Here is a 20,808-nt window from a genome sequence, read left to right as displayed (position 1 = left end):
CCTTTAGTGCAAGCCCCAATGCACTTGCCAGGCTGCATAACCCTGCATAATAAACATCGTGGGTCCAGAGAGCTGCCTGCATCTCTTTGAAAAAGAATCATTCAGATACTGGTCTGATGAGCTTTTATGCATCTCGAGAGAAGGAAGTCACAGTCTCCTGGGAGGGGCTGAGTTGCCTAGAACTTCAAGACACCAGAGGCCCACAAACCACATTGGGGGTGACTGTATTTTCTCCAGAGGACTCCTGAGAAAAAGTGAAGGGTGTCTTAAGGTTTCTCCCAAGGGCAAATTTACTGGAGAGGTTTGTTTCTAGGGCAAGGAATATGTACAGCAGGACTTTCCAAGGGAGGGAAAATACATCTCTCCAGCAGGAGCATGACCAGAATAGAAGGATAAGTTTAGTGATACTTGAGGGGAGGTGGTCCCAGTATACTGTGTTACATTTAAACTCTCTAAACTTAAATGTATTCATGTGAGAATTGGATGAAGTAATTATCATACAGTACCTAATACATTAAGCACCTGACCCAGCAATTATAAGGCAGATACTAACTACCACTACCAAGAGTGCTAAAACTAATACTAATAACACTATTAACCAATTTTAAAGTCGAACTCAGAGGCGGGGAGCTATCTCCAAATAAGATGCTTCTCAGGATGAAATTATCTCTCTGCTTCTCCCAAGAGCACTTTGTACTTTCCGTGCTGTACAAATAACATTATATTGATGAGAAGTGTTTTCTATTAAGAAAAAAAACCCCCACTCAATCAACATCACCATAAGCAATTTGTATTTATAGAGTTGCCAGAGTTTGAGCTTGTTAAATTTCCCCTGAGCACCAATCATGATTTCTATTATTCTATTACACTTCCTTCCTAATTATCAACATCTTTTATTTTTAAAAAAATAAGTTGTTTTGCCTTATATAGTACAACGTTTTCTCACAATCACTTTTTAAAAAAAAATCACAACCTCAACTCCTGAATACAATCACTAGTAAGTTAGGTCTCTTTTCCTTCTAGCCTCCTCCCATGCATTCCCCATGGATATTCTTTTTTTTTTTTTTTTTTGGCCAAACCAGCAGCTTGCGAGATCTCAGTTCCCTAACCAGGGATTGAACCCGGGCCCCTGGCAATGAAAGTGCTGAATCCTAACCACTAGACCACCATGGAACTCCCCCCATGCATATTATAAAAAAAGACAGCTCTTCCTCGGCTAACAATGTGGTTATGTCCCTAAAAACCATCATAAGTTGAAAATATCGTTATGTCGAAAATGCATTTAACACACCTTACCTACCAAACATCATAGCTGAGCCTAGCCTATTTTAAACATGCTCAGAACACTTACATTAGCCTACATTTGGGCAAAATCATCTGACACGAAGCCTATTTTGAAATAAGGTGTTAAATATCTCATGTAATTTATTGGATACTGTTCTGGAAGTGAAAAACGAATGGTTGTAAGGGTACAGAATGGTTTTAAGTATATCAGTTGTTTACCCTTGTGAACGTGTGCCTGACCCACAGACCTTGTGGAAGCTGTGTGGCTTCATGTTAGATGATTTTGCCCAAATGTATGGCGTATCACTGGCCCAGAAAAAGATCAAAATCCAAAATTTGAACTATGGTTTCTGCTGAATGTGTACTGCTTCCCCACCATTGTAAAGTCGAAAAATCGTAAGTCAAAACTGTAAGTTGGGGGACTTCCCTGGTGGCGCAGTGGTTAAGAATTCGCCTGCCAATGCAGGGGACACGGGTTTGATCCCTGATCCGGGAAGATCCCACATGCCGTGGAGCAACTAAGCCCTGGCGCCACAACTTCTGAGCCTGCACTCTAGAGCCCGCGAGCCACAACTACTGAAGCCCGCGCGCCTAGAGCTCGTGCTCCGGAACAAGAGAAGCCACCGCAATAAGAAGCTCGCGCACCCCAACGAAGAGTAGCCCCTACTCGCAGCAACTGGGGAAAGCCCGCGCGCAGCAACAAAGACCCGACGCAGCCAAAAATAAATAACTAAACTCTATATATTTTTTTAAAAATTGTAAGTTGGGGACCATCTGTTTATATATATGAAACATATATGTATGTATGAAACATATATGTGTGTATGTATGTACCTATATAGTTGTAATCCTTTAGCCATTGAGTGCCATATGGACTGGGACTGTTTTATTCACAGGCTTGATGCAGCTCATGTGCAAATAATGCATATTCTCAGGTTGTGAGGGTTGGAGGCAAAAAGCTCTATTGTTATCAGCCTAAACGTTGCTTCTGTAGGCACAAACAATGGTAGGTAAAAAAAAAATCTTATCTTTGCTGTTTCACCTTTTTTTCAGGTTATGATGACTCCATTCGAACAAACAAACTTCATAGTTGCTGGCAAAACTACTTTACATCTTTTCTTGCAAGTCATCAGGACACAAATAGATCATTCATAGTACAGGAAATAAAAATACTAGTAAACATTTGGGGAAAAATAAACCAAGTAATCAAAGAATTGAAAATTAAACCAACATAAGATACTTTTTTTTTTTTTTTTTTGGTCATCAAGTTAGTAAAACAAAAACACTAAAAACCCTCTTTTTAAAAAGAGCTTACCTAATGATGAAGTAAGTAAGTTTGGCTTTCACTTGGTTGATGGGAATGGAAATTTTTATAATATACTCAGAAAATAGTTTGGCACGTAATATGTATCAAGAGCCTTAACAATTTTAATGTTTTGACTCAGTGATTGAACTTTTGGAATTCTTTTTGTTTAATTAGCAAGGAATGCAGGAAGGGAAAAAAATGTTAGCTGCAGTATAATTCATAAGAGAAAAAAAAATTTTTAATCTAAATATTGAACTATGATGAAATACAAATTCGTACTCTAAGGCAAGTCAAGGAAAATTTAAACAAAGTATTTTCTCAGGAGTTCCCTAGCGGTCCAGCGGTTAGGACTCCGAGCTTTCACTGCCGAGGTCCCAGGTTTGATCCCTGGTTGGGGGACTGCGATCCCACAACCCGCATGGCGCGGCCAAAAAAAAATTTCTTTTTCTCTGCCCTTGGGCCTCCTCTCTCCCCTCTACTAGGGATTGTGTATCTGTGTTACACATTCACCAAACCTCCTTATCAGCAGAAATACCTGCTCAACCATAAATAGCAACATTCTCCTAGCATCACCAAGACAACTCCCCTCTCTGCTTAATTTCACAAGGGGCCACCGTGACCCATGACCCACTACTCGCTTTGTCCATGTAGATCTGGATTGCATAAACTGTCAATAATATGTCATTTAGGGACTTCCCTGGTGGCGCAGTGGTTAAGAATCCACCTGCCAATGCAGGGGACACGGGTTCGATCCCTGGTCCGGGAAGATCCCACATGCCTCGGAGCAACTGAGTCCTGGCGCCACAGCTACTGAGCTTGCGCTCTAGAGGCCGCAAGCCACAACTATTGAGCCCTCGTGCTGCAACTACTGAAGCCCGCGTGCCTAGAGCCTGCATTCAGCAGCAAGAGAAGCCACCGCAATGAGAAGCCCCGGCACCGCAACGAAGAGTAGCCCCCAATCCCTGCAACTAGAGAAAGGCTGCACGCAGCAACAAAGACCTAACGCAGCCAAAAATAAATAAATTAAATAAATAAATTTATTTAAAAAACCTATAAAAAATAATACGTCATTTAATGTACAGCCCCCTCTGTCTCAAAAAATTTATATAACTGTGCTTTGACCTTTAACGGGCAGAACAGTTCTTGGAGCTTTCTGAGGGGCTGTTCCTGGGTTATGATCCTCAATTTGGCTTGAATAAAACTGTCCATGTGTTTCTTAGATCAACTGATTAATTTTTTTCGTCGACAACTACATGAAAATGATTAAATAAATCGGTATATCCATATGATGGGATATCACACAGCTATCAAAAATGTTTGTAAGAAAAATGTTAAACAATCTGGAAAATGCTCAAATTAAAATATTAAGTGAAAAAGACAAAATTTTACATATTCATAATCTGAACTATGTAAAAATTTCATGGAAAAATGATTGAAAAGGAATAAACCAAAATGGTAGCAGTGATTGCCTCTGGATGATAGGATGATGGGTGATTTTTTTTTTCTCCTCCTCCTCTTTTTCCTCTCTCTCTCTGGTGGGAAGTGTCTTTTTTTTTTTTCCATTATACTTTAAAAAATGACTTTTTTTATAGTTAGGAAAAAATATAATTTTAAAGGAGTCATGTAGAAAAACCTCTCATATGTACTTGTATTTACCCTCATATATACAGTCATTGTGATCAGGAAAGCATTTGATTGAAAAGATTAAGCTGTCAGACAGACCTAGGCTTAAAACTCTGCCCGGCTACTTTATTTTCCCCTTTGTAAAATGGGAATAATAGTAGATTCCAACTAACGGGGTTTTATGGTCATGCAGGTTAAGTCCTTAACATATTTCCTGGCACATACCACGTTCAATGGATGTTAGTTTCTCTGTTTATGTACCGTTAGGAACAGTTATGTACCATTTACGGACGTTTGTAAACTTTTTAGTGAACCAAGTTGGCATTAGGGGGCTGAGTTATTGCGAGTATTTCTCAGAAAGTGAGGACTGTGGTTCTGTGCGCCTGATCGCAGGTGCAGGGGGCTAGTATTTTCCCCAACTGTTGAAAATCTCTTCAAAAGCAGGGCGGCTGTCTAGCTTCAGACTGAACAGGAAACCTTCCTTATGCCTAATTTCGGTGTAGGTGTCTGGATGTTTCCCACACAAAACAACGCCCCAAACTAATTTCTACTTTTAGCTCAACCGCAGCAAATTTCCTTAAATATCACTATGAACTTGGCCCCGCCCACATGCCCCTACCCAGTTGGTCCGAATGGGGTTAGTTCAATCCTTTGAATTTTTCCGAGTTGATTGGCGGAGCAAACCGGAAATCTTTTTACTTTTTTGATTGGTCGCGCACAGCCTAGGGGCGGGGCACATGGGCGTGTCTCGCCAGGACCCGGTGAGCTGTCATTGGAAGATGAAGCCGGCATTTCCAGAGCTTCGTGCCGTCGCCTAGGTCGCGAGGGGCGGGTCTCCTCACTCCCCGGCTACTATTGTCCTTTACATTGGCCAGATTTGTTGTCACTCACGGAACCTCGCGCTCACTGGTACAAAAGCTCCAAGAGGCGACGGGTGATTGGTTGGTTACTGTTCCCGCCCCAAGCCTGTCGCCATTTCGCAGAGACGATCAGAAATCCTAAAGGCAGTGGTATTCGTACCCGTGGTCAGTTTGGGGACCGGTGAGTCGCGGACTGGGGAGAGAGGGTTGTGGCACTCAAGGCCTGGCTGGATTTCCGCACCTTCAGAGGTCGGGAAGCTAGAGAGCAGCGGGTGGCTTGCAGAAAGGGGTCTTGTCCCTTCTCCGCCCTCGTGTAGGCCAGGGGCTGCGGGGATCGAGAGAGGCTTGGCTCGTCCGTCGCTGGGCCCTCCGCTCTCCCGGGGGCCCGGAGGTCGAGAGGAAGCGGCCTGGAGGCTGGGCAGAAAGGACACTCGGACGCCTTCCCCGGGGACCCAGCGCGCGTGCCTGCCCGCTGCGCACGCCCACTTGGCCACCCGTTCTGGTTCGTGTCCTGGAGATCTCCACGCAGTTCTCCCTGATGGACAGTTGGTGCTTGTGGTAGGGGAGGGTGAGCGTGTCAAAGAGGCGCCAGGGTCGCCGGCGTCTTCCAGAGGGTCTCTAGCAGCGCAGCGGGCTCTGGGCGCCTCTGGCAGATGAGTAGGAAAAAGAGGAAAAGAGAAGCAGGAGGGAGAACCTTGGAGGTGTACTGTAGTTGGGAGGAGGAATCGCGTATTTGCTTCATAGGACATCTAAGTGGGAAGTACCTTCCCTCCCCCAGAATGTTTCTCACTTTTTTTTCTCATCTGTGAGATGTATCTTTTTTTCGGAAACGAAGATAAGGAATCTTTAGTTTTGTTGCCCAACAAGATTTTGAGTGCCATAGTGCATTGGACTTCTATATACTTTCTATATGGCCCTTCTATGAATGATTAAAACATTCATCATTATTCTTTGGTTGTAGCAGTTCCCCTGTACCTAATTTATGTACAGGATAAATGCTCTGCTCCTTTTCTCAGGTCGTAGAATAAAATGGTGTGTGCTTGGACCTCATCCATGAAGTTAAGCTACTGTAGGACACAGTTGAGTTTCAGAGGTGGGCCTCTGGAACTTGGTGACCTCCCCTCTGAGGTCCCTAGGGTCCCGATGAATGGGAGATGGGCTGTCCTTGTTCTGTCTTAACCCTGCTCTGTCCAGGAATAAAGTTTTCCTATGGTTAGCAGTTTAAAGGGAAACAAGGATTTTTTATTTCTCTTTGAAGAATCTTTGTAGACTTCCAGGAACAAGGTTAGGGTTGTAGACAGTACTACTTTTAAGTCTTTAATTAGAATGTCAAGCTCACACTTCAAATAGGCTGATCTGTTAAAATTAAAGATGTAGAATAAATTTCTGCAGAGCTAATCTGTCTTTTTTAAAAATTTTTTATTTATTTTTGGCTGTGTTGGGTCTTCATTGCTGTATGCAGGCTTTTCGCTAGTTGCAGCGAGCGGGGGCTACTCTTCGTTGTGGTGCTCGGGCTTCTCATTGTGGTGGTTTCTCTTGTTGCAGAGCACGGGCTCTAGGTGTGCGGGTTTCAGTAGTTGTGGCACGCGGGCTCAGTGGTTGTGGCTCGTGGGCTCCAGATGCGCAGGCTCAGTAGTTGTGGCACACGGGCTTAGTTGCTCGTCGGCATGTGGGATCTTCCCACACCAGGGCTCGAACTCGTGTCCCCTGCATTGGCAAGTGCATTCTTAACCAGTGCGCCACCAGGGAAGTCCCTAATCTGTCTTTACTATTGCCTTCCTTTATAGAATCTGTCATGCACTCTACTGAAAAATATTGAATATTTATGCAGTTAGACGTCAATATAGTGATTACCTTTTGAGGAGTAATGATTGGGAAGGGGCACAAGGAGATCTGGGTCGCTGGTAATCATCTTTTTTTGATTTGGTTCATGACATTTCACTGAACTGTACATTATCATTTATGTTTTTATGTGTGTGAATTGTTTCCAAAAAAGCTAAAAATAATTAAGAGTAAGGTGGTGGTCGACACTGGATGCTCTGGTGTCTCCTCTACTCTTTGCCTAGTTAATTTCTCTGTTAGCAGTGCAGTTTCCCAGTGCTGTATTTCCTCACCTCTGAAGTTTTTTAGATTCTTTTCTGGGTCTTGATACTGTCTGCTAGCCAAAGGCAACTACTGAATTTCTAAGAGGTGCTGATATTTAACCTGCCTTAAAGACTTTGCTTCACATCTGTGTAAAATAAACTGGTTCTCCGCTTCCTGAGGTCTCATTTCAGAAGTGTGAGTTGTGTCTGTGGTGACATTGCTTTCATACTTAAGATGACTAAAGCCTGCCACCGTTGAGACTGTGCTTCACATATCCCACTTGGATGCTGCAGTGGAAAAGAGAATTTTTTGGCAAGGCATCAAAAGGCTTAATTGAGTTTCCCTTTGAAAACAAGATACTCTACTCCTTACTGGCCAAACTATACTTAAAATTGTTCAGTATTTACTAGGAGCCACCTCTAATGGAGACTTGTATTTCATGTATATCTCTTATATTTATGTTTCTATATCTCTGCAAAGAACAATTACTTGACTTGCCTTTCTTTTCCTTCAGGTCACAGAAATCAGTTACAATGGGGAACGTTTTTGAAAAACTGTTTAAAAGTCTATTTGGGAGAAAAGAGATGCGGATTCTCATGGTGGGTTTGGATGCCGCTGGAAAAACCACCATCTTGTATAAATTGAAGCTGGGAGAGATTGTGACTACCATCCCTACGATAGGTATGTTAACGACCTATGACAAGACCAGTTTACACGTTAGTATGTTATACTTTTACATACTTCTTGCATTATTGAATTTTTTTTGGAAAATCTTGTCCGCCCCGAGAGGGGTTTTGAGGCCAGAACCAGGTAATATACAATTTCCTAATTGCTCCCTGTCCTCTGTGGCACATCGCTATGTTTACAGGGGAGGCATACGAACACATTTAGGTGGAACAAGTTTAACCGTATCTGCTTGGCAAAAAAAAGAAAAAGATAATGATTATTAAAATCCATCTTTCTTCCAGCTGGCCTTTCTAAGTGGAAGCATCTCTCCATACCAAGTATGTTCCTAGTGTTTAAAGATGTAGTATGATTTTTTTTTTTGAGCTGGTGGTCAAGTGAAGAATCTGATTTGTTCAAATGCTGGAGGACTATCTGGCGGTGTAGTTATTCCTGCGAACCCGCACTGTGTTTTGTCAGCTATTTAAGACTTTTGCAAAGGCAGGGTTTTTTTGTGTTTTTTGTTTTTTACAAATTTATTTATTTTATTTATTTATTTTTGGCTGCATTGGGTCTTCGTTGCTGTGCGTGGGCTTTCTCTAGTTACAGTGAGCGGGGGCTACTCTTCATTGTGGGGCACAGCCTTATCATTGCGGTGGCTTCTTTTGTTGCAGAGCACAGGCTCTCTCTAGTTAAAGTGAGCGGGGGCTACTCTTCATTGTGGGGCACAGCCTTATCATTGCGGTGGCTTCTTTTGTTGTAGAGCACAGGCTCTAGGCACTCAGGCTTCAGTAATTTTGGCTTGCGGGCTCTAGAGCGCAGGCTCAGTAGTTGTGGCGCATGGGCTTACTTGCTCTGCAGAATGTGGGATCTTCCCGGACCAGGGCTCAAACCCGTGTCCCCTGAATTGGCAGGCGGACTCTTAACTGCTGCGCCACCAGGGAAGCCCCTCAAAGGCAGTTTTGACAGAACTTAGTCTGTGACTCATCAGCTGCCTCCAGGTCCAAACTCCTGAGCGAGAATAGCCTCCCCAGGATGGCATGTGAATGTCAGTAGTGTTCTGAATGTTGGATTAGGCACAGGAACCAACCGATCAACTTCCAACTTGGGCAGTAGCTTCAGAGATTGCAGCACTTAAAGGAAGAGGAAACCAGATGGAGAAAGTGGTCATACCCATAATTTTAAAAATATTATTAGTCCAAAATGAAAATAGCATAATTACTTGGTTTTCTCCAATTATAAAAATAATTCATGCTTCCATAATGTCATACATACAAAAAAAATCTAAACAAGTGTTAAAAAACACTGTGACTTTGGTGAATATCTTTGTGAAGTCATATGCATGCTGTCTTCCAACTTACTCTGCGTTAAACAATGTGTTTCCTGCCTTCTTTTTTACCCCCCTCCCTGCTTTATATAGCTAATGCCAGCTCATTCTTTCCGTCTCAGTTTAAGCATCATTTCTCAGGGTCGCCTTTCCTGATCCCTTGGATGGGTTTTCCCCTGTTGTAAGTTTCCACAGCAACCTGAACTTCTCAGTAACTCTGAGCACATTTGTCATTGCTTGCTCACTGTCTCTCTTCCAAAAGTGTGAATAAGAGCAAGAATCATGTCTGCCTTGTTCACCACTGTCCCCAGGTGCCTAGCAAAATGCATGGCACATAATAGATGTCCAGGAAATATTTGGTGAATGAATTGAATACTGATTTTGTGGTAGATTGTTAAACTAATGGCCCCAATGAATCATGCCCCTCAGTAGCCATACCCCTGTGCAGTCCCCTTCCACAGTGGTGCTGAGCTTGGCCGTGTGACTTGCTTTGGCCAAGGGCACATCAGCAAATGTGATTTACACAAAGATTTGATAAGTGCTGTGTCTTGGGGTTTGCTCTTTCGGAACACTACCACCAGCACGTGAGGTTGCTCAGTGCTCCTTGGGAATAAAAAGGCCACCTGGAGAGAGAGAAGTCCAGCCTAGCCCCCAAAGGACTCAATAGTTGAATGCATCTACAAGAGCAAGCCCAGGCAACCCACAGAATTGGGTAGGGGGGAAAATCATTGTTCTAAGCCACTATGTTTGGGAGCTTAAATAATAATCAGTACAGATCAACATCAAATTTTAGTAACTAGATAGTATTCCATTATGTGGCTATATGTTTAACAAATTTCCAGTGATGGATGGTTAGGTTATGTGCAACAGTTCTGTGTAAATGATTTTGAACTCAGCATCATTTAAAGATCAATCAGATGTGGCTGAGCTCACTAAAGAGACTGAGAAGGTACAGCCATAGAGACAGAAGGAAAATGGGAAGCCAGGGAGGAGTTTCAAGGAGGGGGTGAGCAGTAGTGTCAGATATAAAATCAAATCACATAAGAACTGGAAAGCATTCGTCAGATTTATTGACATGGTGACCTTGCTGACCTTGGCGAAACCAGCAAAACATGGTAAAGTAGAACTAAGGTGTATTGGGTGAGAGGTGACAAAGTTGGCACAGTGAAGGTAGCTAAACGTCTTAGAGAAGTTTGACTTTAAAAGGGAAAATAGAGGGTGGTAGCGCGTGAAGGTGTGGAGTCATCTTTTTTTTTTTTTTTTAATTTTTTTTTTTAAGATTTATTTATTGATTGATTGATTGCTATGTTGGGTCTTCGTTTCTGTGCTAGGGCTTTCTCTAGTTGTGGCAAGCGGGGGCCACTCTTCATCGCGGTGCACGGGGCCTCTCACTATCGCGGCCTCTCTTGTCGCGGAGCACAGGCTCCAGACGCGCAGGCTCAGTAGTTGTGGCTCACGGGCCTAGTTGCTCCGCGGCATGTGGGATCTTTCCAGACCAGGGCGCGAACCCATGTCCCCTGCATTAGCAGGCAGATTCTCAACCACTGCGCCACCAGGGAAGCCCGGAGTCATCTTTTTTGAAAGATGCAAAAGACTTAAACAGGTTGGAGATTTTGAAGGTTCCAGACAGCATGGGTGAATTGGATCCAGCACATGGGGGGATGGGATTGGCATTAGCTAGTTGCCCCCTTCCATTGCTCCAAGAGGGAGGGAGAAAAGTGTGGGTGAAGATGTAGATGAGTTTCTACAGTGTGTGGTGGTGGGAAGCAGAAGCAGTCCCATTGATGGCTTCTGTTTGCTCTGAAGTATGCAGGAAGAGCTGCTGGGAGAGGGAGGGGAGGCGTGAGGAGGGAGACCGGAGGGAGTGGAGAAGGTTGGAGACACCTGTCACAATGCACGGGGGAGAAAGCTGACTAACACATTCTGTTTTGTAAGCTATGGATCTTTGACTGGCAAGCTGCTTCGTAAATGAAAAGTACTGTCCAAATGTTAGCTGAAATTATTTTGAATTGTTGAACCAGCAAAAGTCTTCATTAAACACTTTCTCCATCTTCCCAATTTAGGTTTCAACGTGGAGACGGTAGAATATAAAAACATCAGCTTCACAGTCTGGGATGTTGGTGGCCAGGACAAAATCAGACCTTTGTGGCGACATTATTTCCAGAACACACAAGGTAAAGATTATCCAGTTCTAGCCTTGCAACCATTTCTGTTAAACGCACCTAAAGGTCGATGCTTGAAGCAAAACCTTGTGGTGCGCTGCTTTATTTGGACTGTCAGTCATTCTTTCTTTTCTGCTGACCCACTTACACTTACTGGGGAGGTTTCTTTTTGAGAAACCTTCCTTGAAAAAGTACTTGGGCTTTAATGCCTTATATAGGAATATCCTCTTAACCCAGAACGGTTAGAAAATGGTTGCTCTAATGAATTTCATCTTTTGGTTAATTGAAAGTTGTATGTGCCTTAGATGAAGTACCAATTTTTGAAGAACTTGAATTCAGTACACTCTTTTAAACCTGTGGAGAATATTTGAAAATCATGCCCATGGAGAGAAAGAAATGAACAGGGATGGCTGGAATCCTAAATCCCAGCATCCTATGTGGCCACAGTGCCTCCCTACGGCGCTGTTATTCTACAAGTGCTTGAATAAGCATGAATATCCCAGATCATTACCTTATTTCCTTATCACTGGTTTCTTAAAATTTGGGGTTTTAACGTGTCCCAGTCCCCCATCAATCTATTTGAGTTTTTTTCATTGATTATATTTTGGATAAATGATACCTTATGGAGTATCACCTGTCAAGATATCCGTAAGCTGTTCGTATAGTTTTTATGCCCTGATTCTCAAGTAGAATCATAACCACCTGGCATCTACATACTCATTTTAGAATTTATTTGGACTTTTTTAATTTTGAAGATTCTACTACCTATGGTGTTTTCATTGCATGTGTTTCATAGTAAAGACCCATATTTGTTGATCTTTTCAGACCAAATACCCGAGTCGACTGTCCCTTTATATTTTGTATCATTATTTTAGCTATTACCTTTAACACTTAACTCTATTTGTAGTTATTTCCTTAGCCTATAGATTTAGAATGTGTTTCCTCAAAATAGTGCATTTATCTTTTCTTTTTTCAGTTTTGTTAGTGGAAAATTTAAAGCAAAAGAGGAAAAGGATACATAACAAATCCCCACGAACTCATCACCCAGCTTCAGCAGTTATCAGCGTTTTGCCCAGAGTGTGTTACAGCAAATGCCAGACATGATGCCTTTTACTCATACATCCTTCAGTGTTTATTTCAAACTGATAAAGACTTTCTTAAAATATAATCTCCATGCATTATCACACTTCCAAAATTAACATTCTTTCTTTAATATCTGGTACCCAGTCCTTATTCAGATTTTTCCAGTTATATCAAATACGTCCTTTTCACATTTGATTTGTTTGCAAAGGAATCAAAGTTTACACGTTGCCTTTCATTGTTATGTCTCTTTAGTCGTCTTCTACTCAACAGTTTATCCCTCCATTTTTTTTCTGTCATTCCATCTGAGTCTATTAAGCTGAAATCCTTCTAAACAAAGAATCCCTTCATCAAATATTTGGTTTCTCTGAAATATAGTTTATATAAGAAAGGCAGGAAAAATATTTAATTCTTTCCCTTTATTGATTTTTAGAGAAACAACTCGATACCCTAGCAACCTTCCATGATGACTCTTAGATTTTTTAAAATAAATTTATTTATTTATTTACTTTTGGCTGTGTTGGGTTTTCGTTTCTGTGCGCTGGCTTCCTCTAGTTGTGGTGAGCGGGGGCTACTCTTCATTGCGGTGCACGGGCCTCTCATTATCGCGGCCTCTCTTGTTGCGGAGCACAGGCTCTAGACGCGCAGGCTCAGTAGTTGTGCCTCACGGGCTTAATTGCTCCGCGGCATGTGGGATCTTCCCAGACCAGGGCTCGAACCCGTGTCCCCTGCATTGGCAGGCAGATTCTTAACCACTGTGCCACCAGGGAAGCCCTGACTCTTAGATTTTTATGTCTTTGTATTTCAATCCGTTGCAGACAATACGCTTTTTGATACTCAGAGTGTCCATTTAACCTGGATTGGCACTTGCCATATTGGTCAAACTGTTGTAATTCCTCACCAATGATAAAAGTAGAAAATGTGGGTTTGAACCACAGCTCTGCTCTGAAACCTTGGGAAAGTTAGGTAATCTTTCCTGTCTCGATTTCCTCATCTATAAAATGGAGGTGAATACCTACTGTGCCGGATCATTTGGCTTGAATGAGATTAATTTTATAAAATGCTTAGTTCTGTGGTTGGAAGGTAGTGGGCACTCTGGAGCCTGTATTAGTCTGGGTTCTCCAGAAAAACAGAACCAGTATGATGGCTGGCTCTCCATACATGTATGCACATATGTTTTTGTGTGTATATATGTGTGTGTATATGTGATTTATTATAAGGAATTGGCTTACATGGTTGTGGAGGCTGAGGAGTCCCGGGACCTGCAGTTGGCAGGCTGGAGACCCGGGAGAGCTGATGATTAAGTTCCAGTCCAAAGGCAGAAGACACATATCCCAGCTCCAAGAGGAGTGAATTCTTTCTCGTCCTCTCTTTTGTTCTAATCGGGCCTTCATTGGATTGGACTAGAGCACACTGAGGAGCTCAATCTGCCGTACTCAGTGTCCTGATTCAAATGTTAATCTCATCCGGAAACACCCTCACAGACACACCCAGAATACTGTTTGACCAAATGTCTGGGCACCCTGTGGCCCAGTCAAGTTGACACATAAAATTAACTGTCACGGAGTCCAAATTACTAGAGGTTTTTTGTCCTCATTCTCAGGCAGGGTTCCCTTTACCCACCTTATTAAGAGTTGTCACACTCAGTCACCAAGTAGAAATGCCTGTTTGTTTTCAGTCTTCTATTTATAACAAGCCTAATTTCATTGAGTTTCAGTAACTACTGCTGTGATGGTGGGGAACTAACTGGCTATATTCTAGGACCTTGTGGTGGGTGGTTTAGACTCTTCATGAAATTAGCAAATGGGGACTTTTGAAGAATGGATTTGCTGTCTGGTGGGTCCAAACATTTCAGCCATTAGTAATCTTGGATGTTGCCCCTATTTTTCCTGCCAACTTCCCAACAGTCAGGCTGTCTTTTTTAATTTAAATTTTCTTCTCCCCACTTCTAAAAACAAATTACAGCGTACTATTCATTTGTAAATTTACCTTTTCTAGGTTTTCTTAGTTCAGAAGTGTAGTCAGTCTGATGGCTAGGTTCTTTTGTTTCTCACCTAAGGATCTAAATAAAAACAGTATAAAATGGGACCTAAATTTATAAACCTTTCTTTCTATTAGGAACGGCAAAGGGATAATACGTCAGCTTCCACCCTGTCAGTTTCACATTGGAGACTAAGGATCTCCTCACATTTCAGGATAACCTCGTTTGCTTAGTTATGATAAGAGTCCAGAACTTACTGGCAGCCTATCAAATCTTTGGTGGGGGCGTTTGAATGTTCTTCATTTTTCTGGTCTGATGTGATGTAACAGACATGACTTTGAGTCTCATGTAAGCCCCAGACATTCAGAAGCTGTGGACACTCCCGTCTGCCAGAGTGGGCTGCTCCAGACAGCTGGTCAGGCAGCTGTTGGGTGGGTCTGGGAAGCACAGAGGGAAAGGGCCGAGGGCCAGCACAGATTTTCCCTCCTAGACATGGTGGTGCGATCTCAGTGTCAGAAGGAACCCAGAGGTCATCTCATTCCACTGCCCTTCCCGTCAGCAGAATCCCTTCTGCAGTGTCCCCAGAAGTTGCCGCTTAAGCTGGGCACAAGCATCTTCAGTGACAGGCACGCCTCCTGAGGCAGCCCATTGCCCCTGCATTTCTCTTGACTCTTTTTATCACCTTGACCTCCTGTAGTTTTACCCACCGATCTTCCATCTACTTAGAACAAGTCGAACCTCTCTTTATGTCACAGCTTCTAGATATTTGAAGACAGCTGTCAGTCCCCTCAGTGAATCTTTTCTCTAGGCAAAATATTTCCAGTTATATAAATTTGTTTTTCATATGACATGGTATCTAATTCCTTTGCCGTCCCAGTCATTCTTTGTCCCTCCAGTTCGCCTGTGTCTTAGAGTGTGGGGTCCAGCACCAACCACATAACATTCCCAGGATGTTCTGACTGACGCACTGTAGCATCGGCTTTTTGTTGCCCGTGTTTTAGAAACTGAGCTGCTGTCACTACTGTTGATACAGCCTAGGATCAAGTTAGTTCTTTTGGCAGCCACTTCCCACTTTTGTCTCACAGAAGGCTTATTGTCAGCTAACCATCCAGTTGTTATTACCATTAATGTCACGTGGACTACTGCTAAGAGAGTCTTTTGCATCCTGTGTCTGGAATGTGTGCCAGATCCCTCCTGGGCACCTCCTCTGAGATCCTATTGGCCCCGCCTCTGCCTCCAGCCAATGTGGCAGTGACCAGATCTGTGCAGGTTTCAGCCACCTTTGCTCACATACAGTGTGGTGGTCCCTTTCTCTGACCTGTCTTTTGCTTCCTGGGATTTCTCTGCTGCTGTATAGTGTGGAATGCTGCAAAGACTTCTGACACCAACTACCTGGGGTTGGGCCGTACGTCACAGGTTAAGGGCACAAGACTCCCTCACTTCAGACACCAGGTGCAAATTCGGGGCTCCCCAGACCACCCCCACTTTTTTCCAGCTGTCTGCAAATTTGGCAGTTCCAAATATCCCCTCAGGTTCAATATTCATTAAAACAACTCACAGGACTCAGGGGAGCGCTATACTTACAGTTCTGTTATAGCAAAAGTATACAAATGAACCAGCCAAAGGAAGAGATGCGTAGGGCGAGATCTGGGAGGTACCACACACAAAGCTTGCCTCGTCCTCTTCCCACGGGGTCAGAATGCATTACCCTTCTGGCACATCGCTGTGTGACGTACGCAGAGCATTGCCAACCAGGGAAGCTTATCTGAACTTGGATGTCCACAGATTTTTATTGGGTCTTCATCATGTAGGCATGATGTAGAAATGAAGTGATGAAAAATAAGCCTAACCTTTTCTCTCTCTATTCTTGTTATTGTTAATCTGGTGAAGGGCTAGATGCCTCTGAAAAAGGCTAGCTGGGTGTACAGGAGGCTTCCCAACTCTGAAGACTATATATCCTTCCGTATTGATTGCTTTCAGTGAAACCACACGTGTAAGCAGGGAGAAGCTGTAAGCACGTATAAACAGCTGCCTTCCCAGGTTCAGACTACTAACACACTTGTGCTTTCTTTCTAGGTCTGATTTTTGTGGTCGACAGTAATGACAGAGAGCGGGTCAATGAAGCCCGAGAAGAACTAACCAGAATGTTAGCCGAAGATGAGCTCAGAGATGCAGTTTTATTGGTGTTTGTAAATAAACAGGTATGTCGCTGGCTTTCTGGATCCTGGGACTGAAAAGTACTGCCCGCTGCTCGCTTAAAAATAGCGATATCTAATTAGCTGCCTGCCTTCCTCTCTCCTGTCCCTAGCCTTTCTCTCCACCGCTTTGTTAGCATATGTCTTATATTCATTCACTCGCTCAACAAATACCAACTGAGCATTTACTAAGATCTAGGCATTGTTTTAGGTATTGCTGATATAGATATAGCCGTAAACCAGACAGACAAAAATCCCTGTGTTCATGGAGTTTATGTTCTAGTGGGAGGAGAGTCCGTCAATAAACCACATGTAATATGTCTGGGGGGAGTGTCGTGGAGGAGGGGGCAGATGTGGGGAAGGACTAGAATGCCTCTCTGATAAGATGACACCTGATAAGATGACACCTGAAGGCCAGCAGGAAGGCAGCCAGTGCGGCTGGGACGGGATTGGGGGTCGGGGGAAGCAAAGGAGGAGATGAGATTGGATCATATGGGGCCTATCCTTGGGGAAACTCGGCTTCTGTGTAAATATAACCAAGAGCAGTAAAAGAGGAGTAGGAGGAGGGTGTAGAACCATCCAGCCTCAGGAAGCTGAACTAAGCGTGGAAAAGAAGGCAGAATCCTCTGGAATGTACCAGCCTGAGATAAACCAGGGTCACGTTTTGACGTGTGTCCCCACACTTTCTCCTCCATGAGTACATCCGTTATGTAATCGAGATCGTACTGTTTTGACAGTGTTGCATCCTGTTTTGTCACTTTATTGAAGGCATTTTCTCTTGTCATCTAGCCCTTTGTAAACATGATTTTAAATGGTGGGTAGGTCATCATTCACTCAGCCATTACCCTGCCATTAGATTCGATGTCAGTTTGAAGTTCACTAGTGAGCACAATGGACTTTCATAAAAGAAAATGACATTTGTTCTTTTTAATTGTAAAAACAGAATATGCTCATGGTATAAATATGCAGACAGTTCACAATATCAAGTGAAACATTCTAGCCCCACTCTTCAGGGTAAAGCATTGTTAAATGTCTTATATTTCTTTCCAGAGATAAAACTTTCTGTGCCTATATGAGCAGTTATATGATTGTATTCATATCTAAATTCTGGAGATCATATTCAGCATTCTGTTTTGGAACCTGCTTCTTCACTTAGCATATCTTTGACGTCCTTCCAAATCATTGCGTCTAGATCTACCTTGTTCTTTAATGCTAATTTATTCAAATTTGGTTTGAGCTTACTAGTGCTAGGCACTTGGAATACATCAGAGAACAAGATAGAGATTCCTGCCCTGGTAAAGTTTGCATTCTAGTTACGAGAGGCAGATAATAAACACACTAAGTAAGTCAATGTTATAATATAGTAACTTGTGGTGAGGGCTGTAGGCAGAGCAGGACAGTTAGGAGGGGTCACGGGGGGCTCAGGTCACGAAGGCCTTGCAGAGCATCCTGAGGACTCGGGCTGTTACCCCGAGAGAGGCGGAGAGGTCACGGGGCTTTGATAGAAGAATGCCTTGATCTGACTTTCACTGACTGCCGGGTTGTGTTTAGACTCTTTGGGAGCAAGAGCAGAAGCTTGGAGACCAGTTTGGAAGTAATTTCAGTAACCCAAGTGAGAAGTGATGGCGGTGGGATCAGGGTATAGCTGTGCAGGTGGTGAGAAGTGGTCAGATTCTGGATATATTTTGAGGGTAGAGCTGGTGGGATTTCCTCGTGTGGAGTTTGTGAGAGAAGAGAGAGAGAAAAAAAAAAAAAAATCAAAGATGATTTCAAGGTTTGGAGCCTGAGCCACTGGGAGGCTAGAGAGAAGACTGTGGGTTAAGGGCAGACGTTGGGGGAAGAATATAATGTTCCGTTATGAGGATATAACATTTATGGACTGACTCTTGAATATTCTCTCTCAAGGATCTTCCCAATGCTATGAACGCAGCAGAGATAACAGACAAGCTTGGCTTACATTCCCTCCGCCAGAGAAACTGGTACATTCAGGCTACTTGTGCCACCAGTGGAGATGGGCTTTACGAAGGCCTGGACTGGCTCTCCAACCAGCTCAAAAACCAGAAGTGATGGGAAGCGCTGCGTTCCCTGTGCGTCGTGGCAAAGCCAGCTGGCCTCTTCAGTGTGCGTGTGTGCGTGTGAGGAGCCGAGTGTGGGTGCGTGGCCGGACGTGGGAGCAGCTTTCTCACATGGTGCCTTATACGCCCTCTAAGGGAACCAGTCTTACATGTTACAAACAACCAGTGTTACATTTTATATGCTACCTTCCATTTCAATAGCTTTGGTGACCAGTTTTGCAGTCTACGGAGGAGTCCCGAGGGTTCCCTGGTGCCCGATAGCCAGAGTGGTCTTCATGGTGGGAGGAAGGGGGAGCGCGGGCCGTGGGCTGACTTCCTTTGTGTGGTTCTAGCCCAGGCCTGGGGGGGGGTCTCTGCACACCTGGGGGTCCTGTTAGACTTGGCATCCTTTCGTAAAAAGGAAGGAACTGTCATTCTTTCCCATCACTGCCAGAGCTAGCAGCTCACTTTTCAGTGCTTTAAAGCAAATGATCCTCAAAGACAAAAAGGCCCTTGCTTACCGCAGATGTTAAGTTGTTAAGATGTTAAGATCTGAGCTTAAGTTATTTTCTAGCCCAGACATCCTGGTTGAATGGACTTCATTGGGAGGAATCAGTGATCCTTTTTCATTAGAAAAAAACCCCCGTAATGCTAGACCCCGTAACAGTAGAAATCATCTAGTCCTTCGCTTCCTTGCCTCGTATTTGCCACATGGAGACCCTTTGGGGTAGGAACGCAGAGCATGGCCGAGGCTCTTTACCGAAGCCACGCCGCCGCTCACAGGGCCGGGTTAAGGAGGGGGAGGCGCCGCCGTGTTTGTGTCCCTACGTCACTGTCTCCTGAGGCTGCCACTCCCACTCCTCGGCGCTGAATGTTCTCCACTCGAAGCAGGGGCTTCGCTCCCGTGATGGAATCGTCACTGTGTACAGTGTCTTAGCCCAACTTGCAGTTTAGCTTAGCTGTGTTCCCAGAACCACACACCTGTGAGTTCTGCGCGTTTGTGAGAGAATCAAGAGGTTCATTCGGGGAACGAGACTCCCAGCAGCCGAGTTGGTTGGTGCTAAATTTTGCTGTGAAGAATGTCTCGTCCAGACCATTCTCCGTGACACTGACTCCCTCTTCTGGTTGGCAATACTGTCTTCCGTGGAAACGTGCTTTATGTTGTCCTCAAAATAGTAGTAACAGTGGCCTGGAAATGAGCTGGATTCACTCAATAGTCTAGAGCTCTTTTGCCCAGACAGCTGTTGGCCACATTTGTACCTAAGCTGTTCCACTACTACCTTTCAAAATTCCTTTTTCAAAAAAAATCTTCATTTCAGATTACAGAGGAGGAGAATATAAGATGAATTTTAACAAAAGTAAACCTTGTTTACTGATAACAATGAAGTTGCTCTTACTAGGAAGAAATTTCATGCCATGATAAATGTGGAGTTTTTTTCTTTAAAACATTGACTTTGAAGAATGTTCCTTGCAATACTGGCAGTGAAGTCCAGATTTGATTTTTAACCATGGAGTTAAGTCCTGAGAAAGATTTAGATTGTACGCCTCAAATTGGCAGGGACTGTGTCTCAGACTTTTGTGTTTATGCTTAGTGCTGTGTACGTGGTACAGTGCTGTGTCCCATTAAACACTTGTTGATTGGTTGGACGGTAAAGAACTTGCTCTGGAGGAGGAGAGGACAGCCATGTGCTTCTGGATGTCTCGAGCTACTACTTTAAAATCCCTTTCCCTCTGCATCTTAGCAGACTTGCTGTTGAAAACTCCCAGGGCACTTGCACAAAAGGCAGAACCCACGGAGGTGCTGTCCCGGCCCCTCTGCTTTCAGCAGTGCTCCTCGTTTTTACCTTACATGACACTTTCAACTGCTGTCTTTCTCTTTCCGTGAATTTGGAGCTGCTCATTTGGGGTTTATGGGGGGGGCACTTCAGTGTAGTGGCTTTGAGCAAAGACTTGGGTCCCTGAAAGCCAATTTCACATCCCAGCTGTGTCCTCACTGGCTGCTTGGCCTCAGGCCTGTTACTCTTTGACTCCATATCTCTGAGCCTCAGTTTGCTTAACTGTTAAATGAGGATAATACCTACCTCATAGGGTTGTGAGACCTTTGTATGCCTTGCCTGGTGTTTTCCCTGGGGATATCTTGATGGCCAAGGTGTGAATTGCAGTGCTGGCCACAAACTGATCCGTATTA

The 20,808-nt window shown here is 43.8% G+C and overlaps 1 protein-coding gene across 2 annotated transcripts in view; it reads left to right on the top strand.

Annotated features, from left to right (window-relative positions):
* Nucleotides 1-5,170: 5,170 nt before the first annotated feature.
* LOC132354871 (ADP-ribosylation factor 2) overlaps nucleotides 5,171-20,808 on the top strand; it is a 61,002-nt gene continuing 45,364 nt past the window's right edge. The window contains exons 1-5 of one of the 2 annotated variants that reach the window (XM_059906974.1): nucleotides 5,171-5,254; nucleotides 7,673-7,839; nucleotides 11,212-11,322; nucleotides 16,448-16,572; nucleotides 18,472-20,277. In XM_059906974.1, the coding sequence (XP_059762957.1) occupies nucleotides 7,692-7,839; nucleotides 11,212-11,322; nucleotides 16,448-16,572; nucleotides 18,472-18,633 (546 nt within the window). In that variant the 5' untranslated portion in view covers nucleotides 5,171-5,254; nucleotides 7,673-7,691 and the 3' untranslated portion in view covers nucleotides 18,634-20,277. Of the gene's footprint in view, nucleotides 5,255-7,672; nucleotides 7,840-11,211; nucleotides 11,323-16,447; nucleotides 16,573-18,471; nucleotides 20,278-20,808 lie in introns of those variants that run through there. The other variant, XM_059906975.1, reaches the window with a different exon arrangement.

This window comes from Balaenoptera ricei, chromosome 20, assembly GCF_028023285.1.
Source record: "Balaenoptera ricei isolate mBalRic1 chromosome 20, mBalRic1.hap2, whole genome shotgun sequence".
NCBI classification, from domain to species: domain Eukaryota; kingdom Metazoa; phylum Chordata; class Mammalia; order Artiodactyla; family Balaenopteridae; genus Balaenoptera; species Balaenoptera ricei.
Note: the sequence above shows the minus strand (reverse complement) of the source record. Positions and strands in the feature narration are given on the sequence as shown.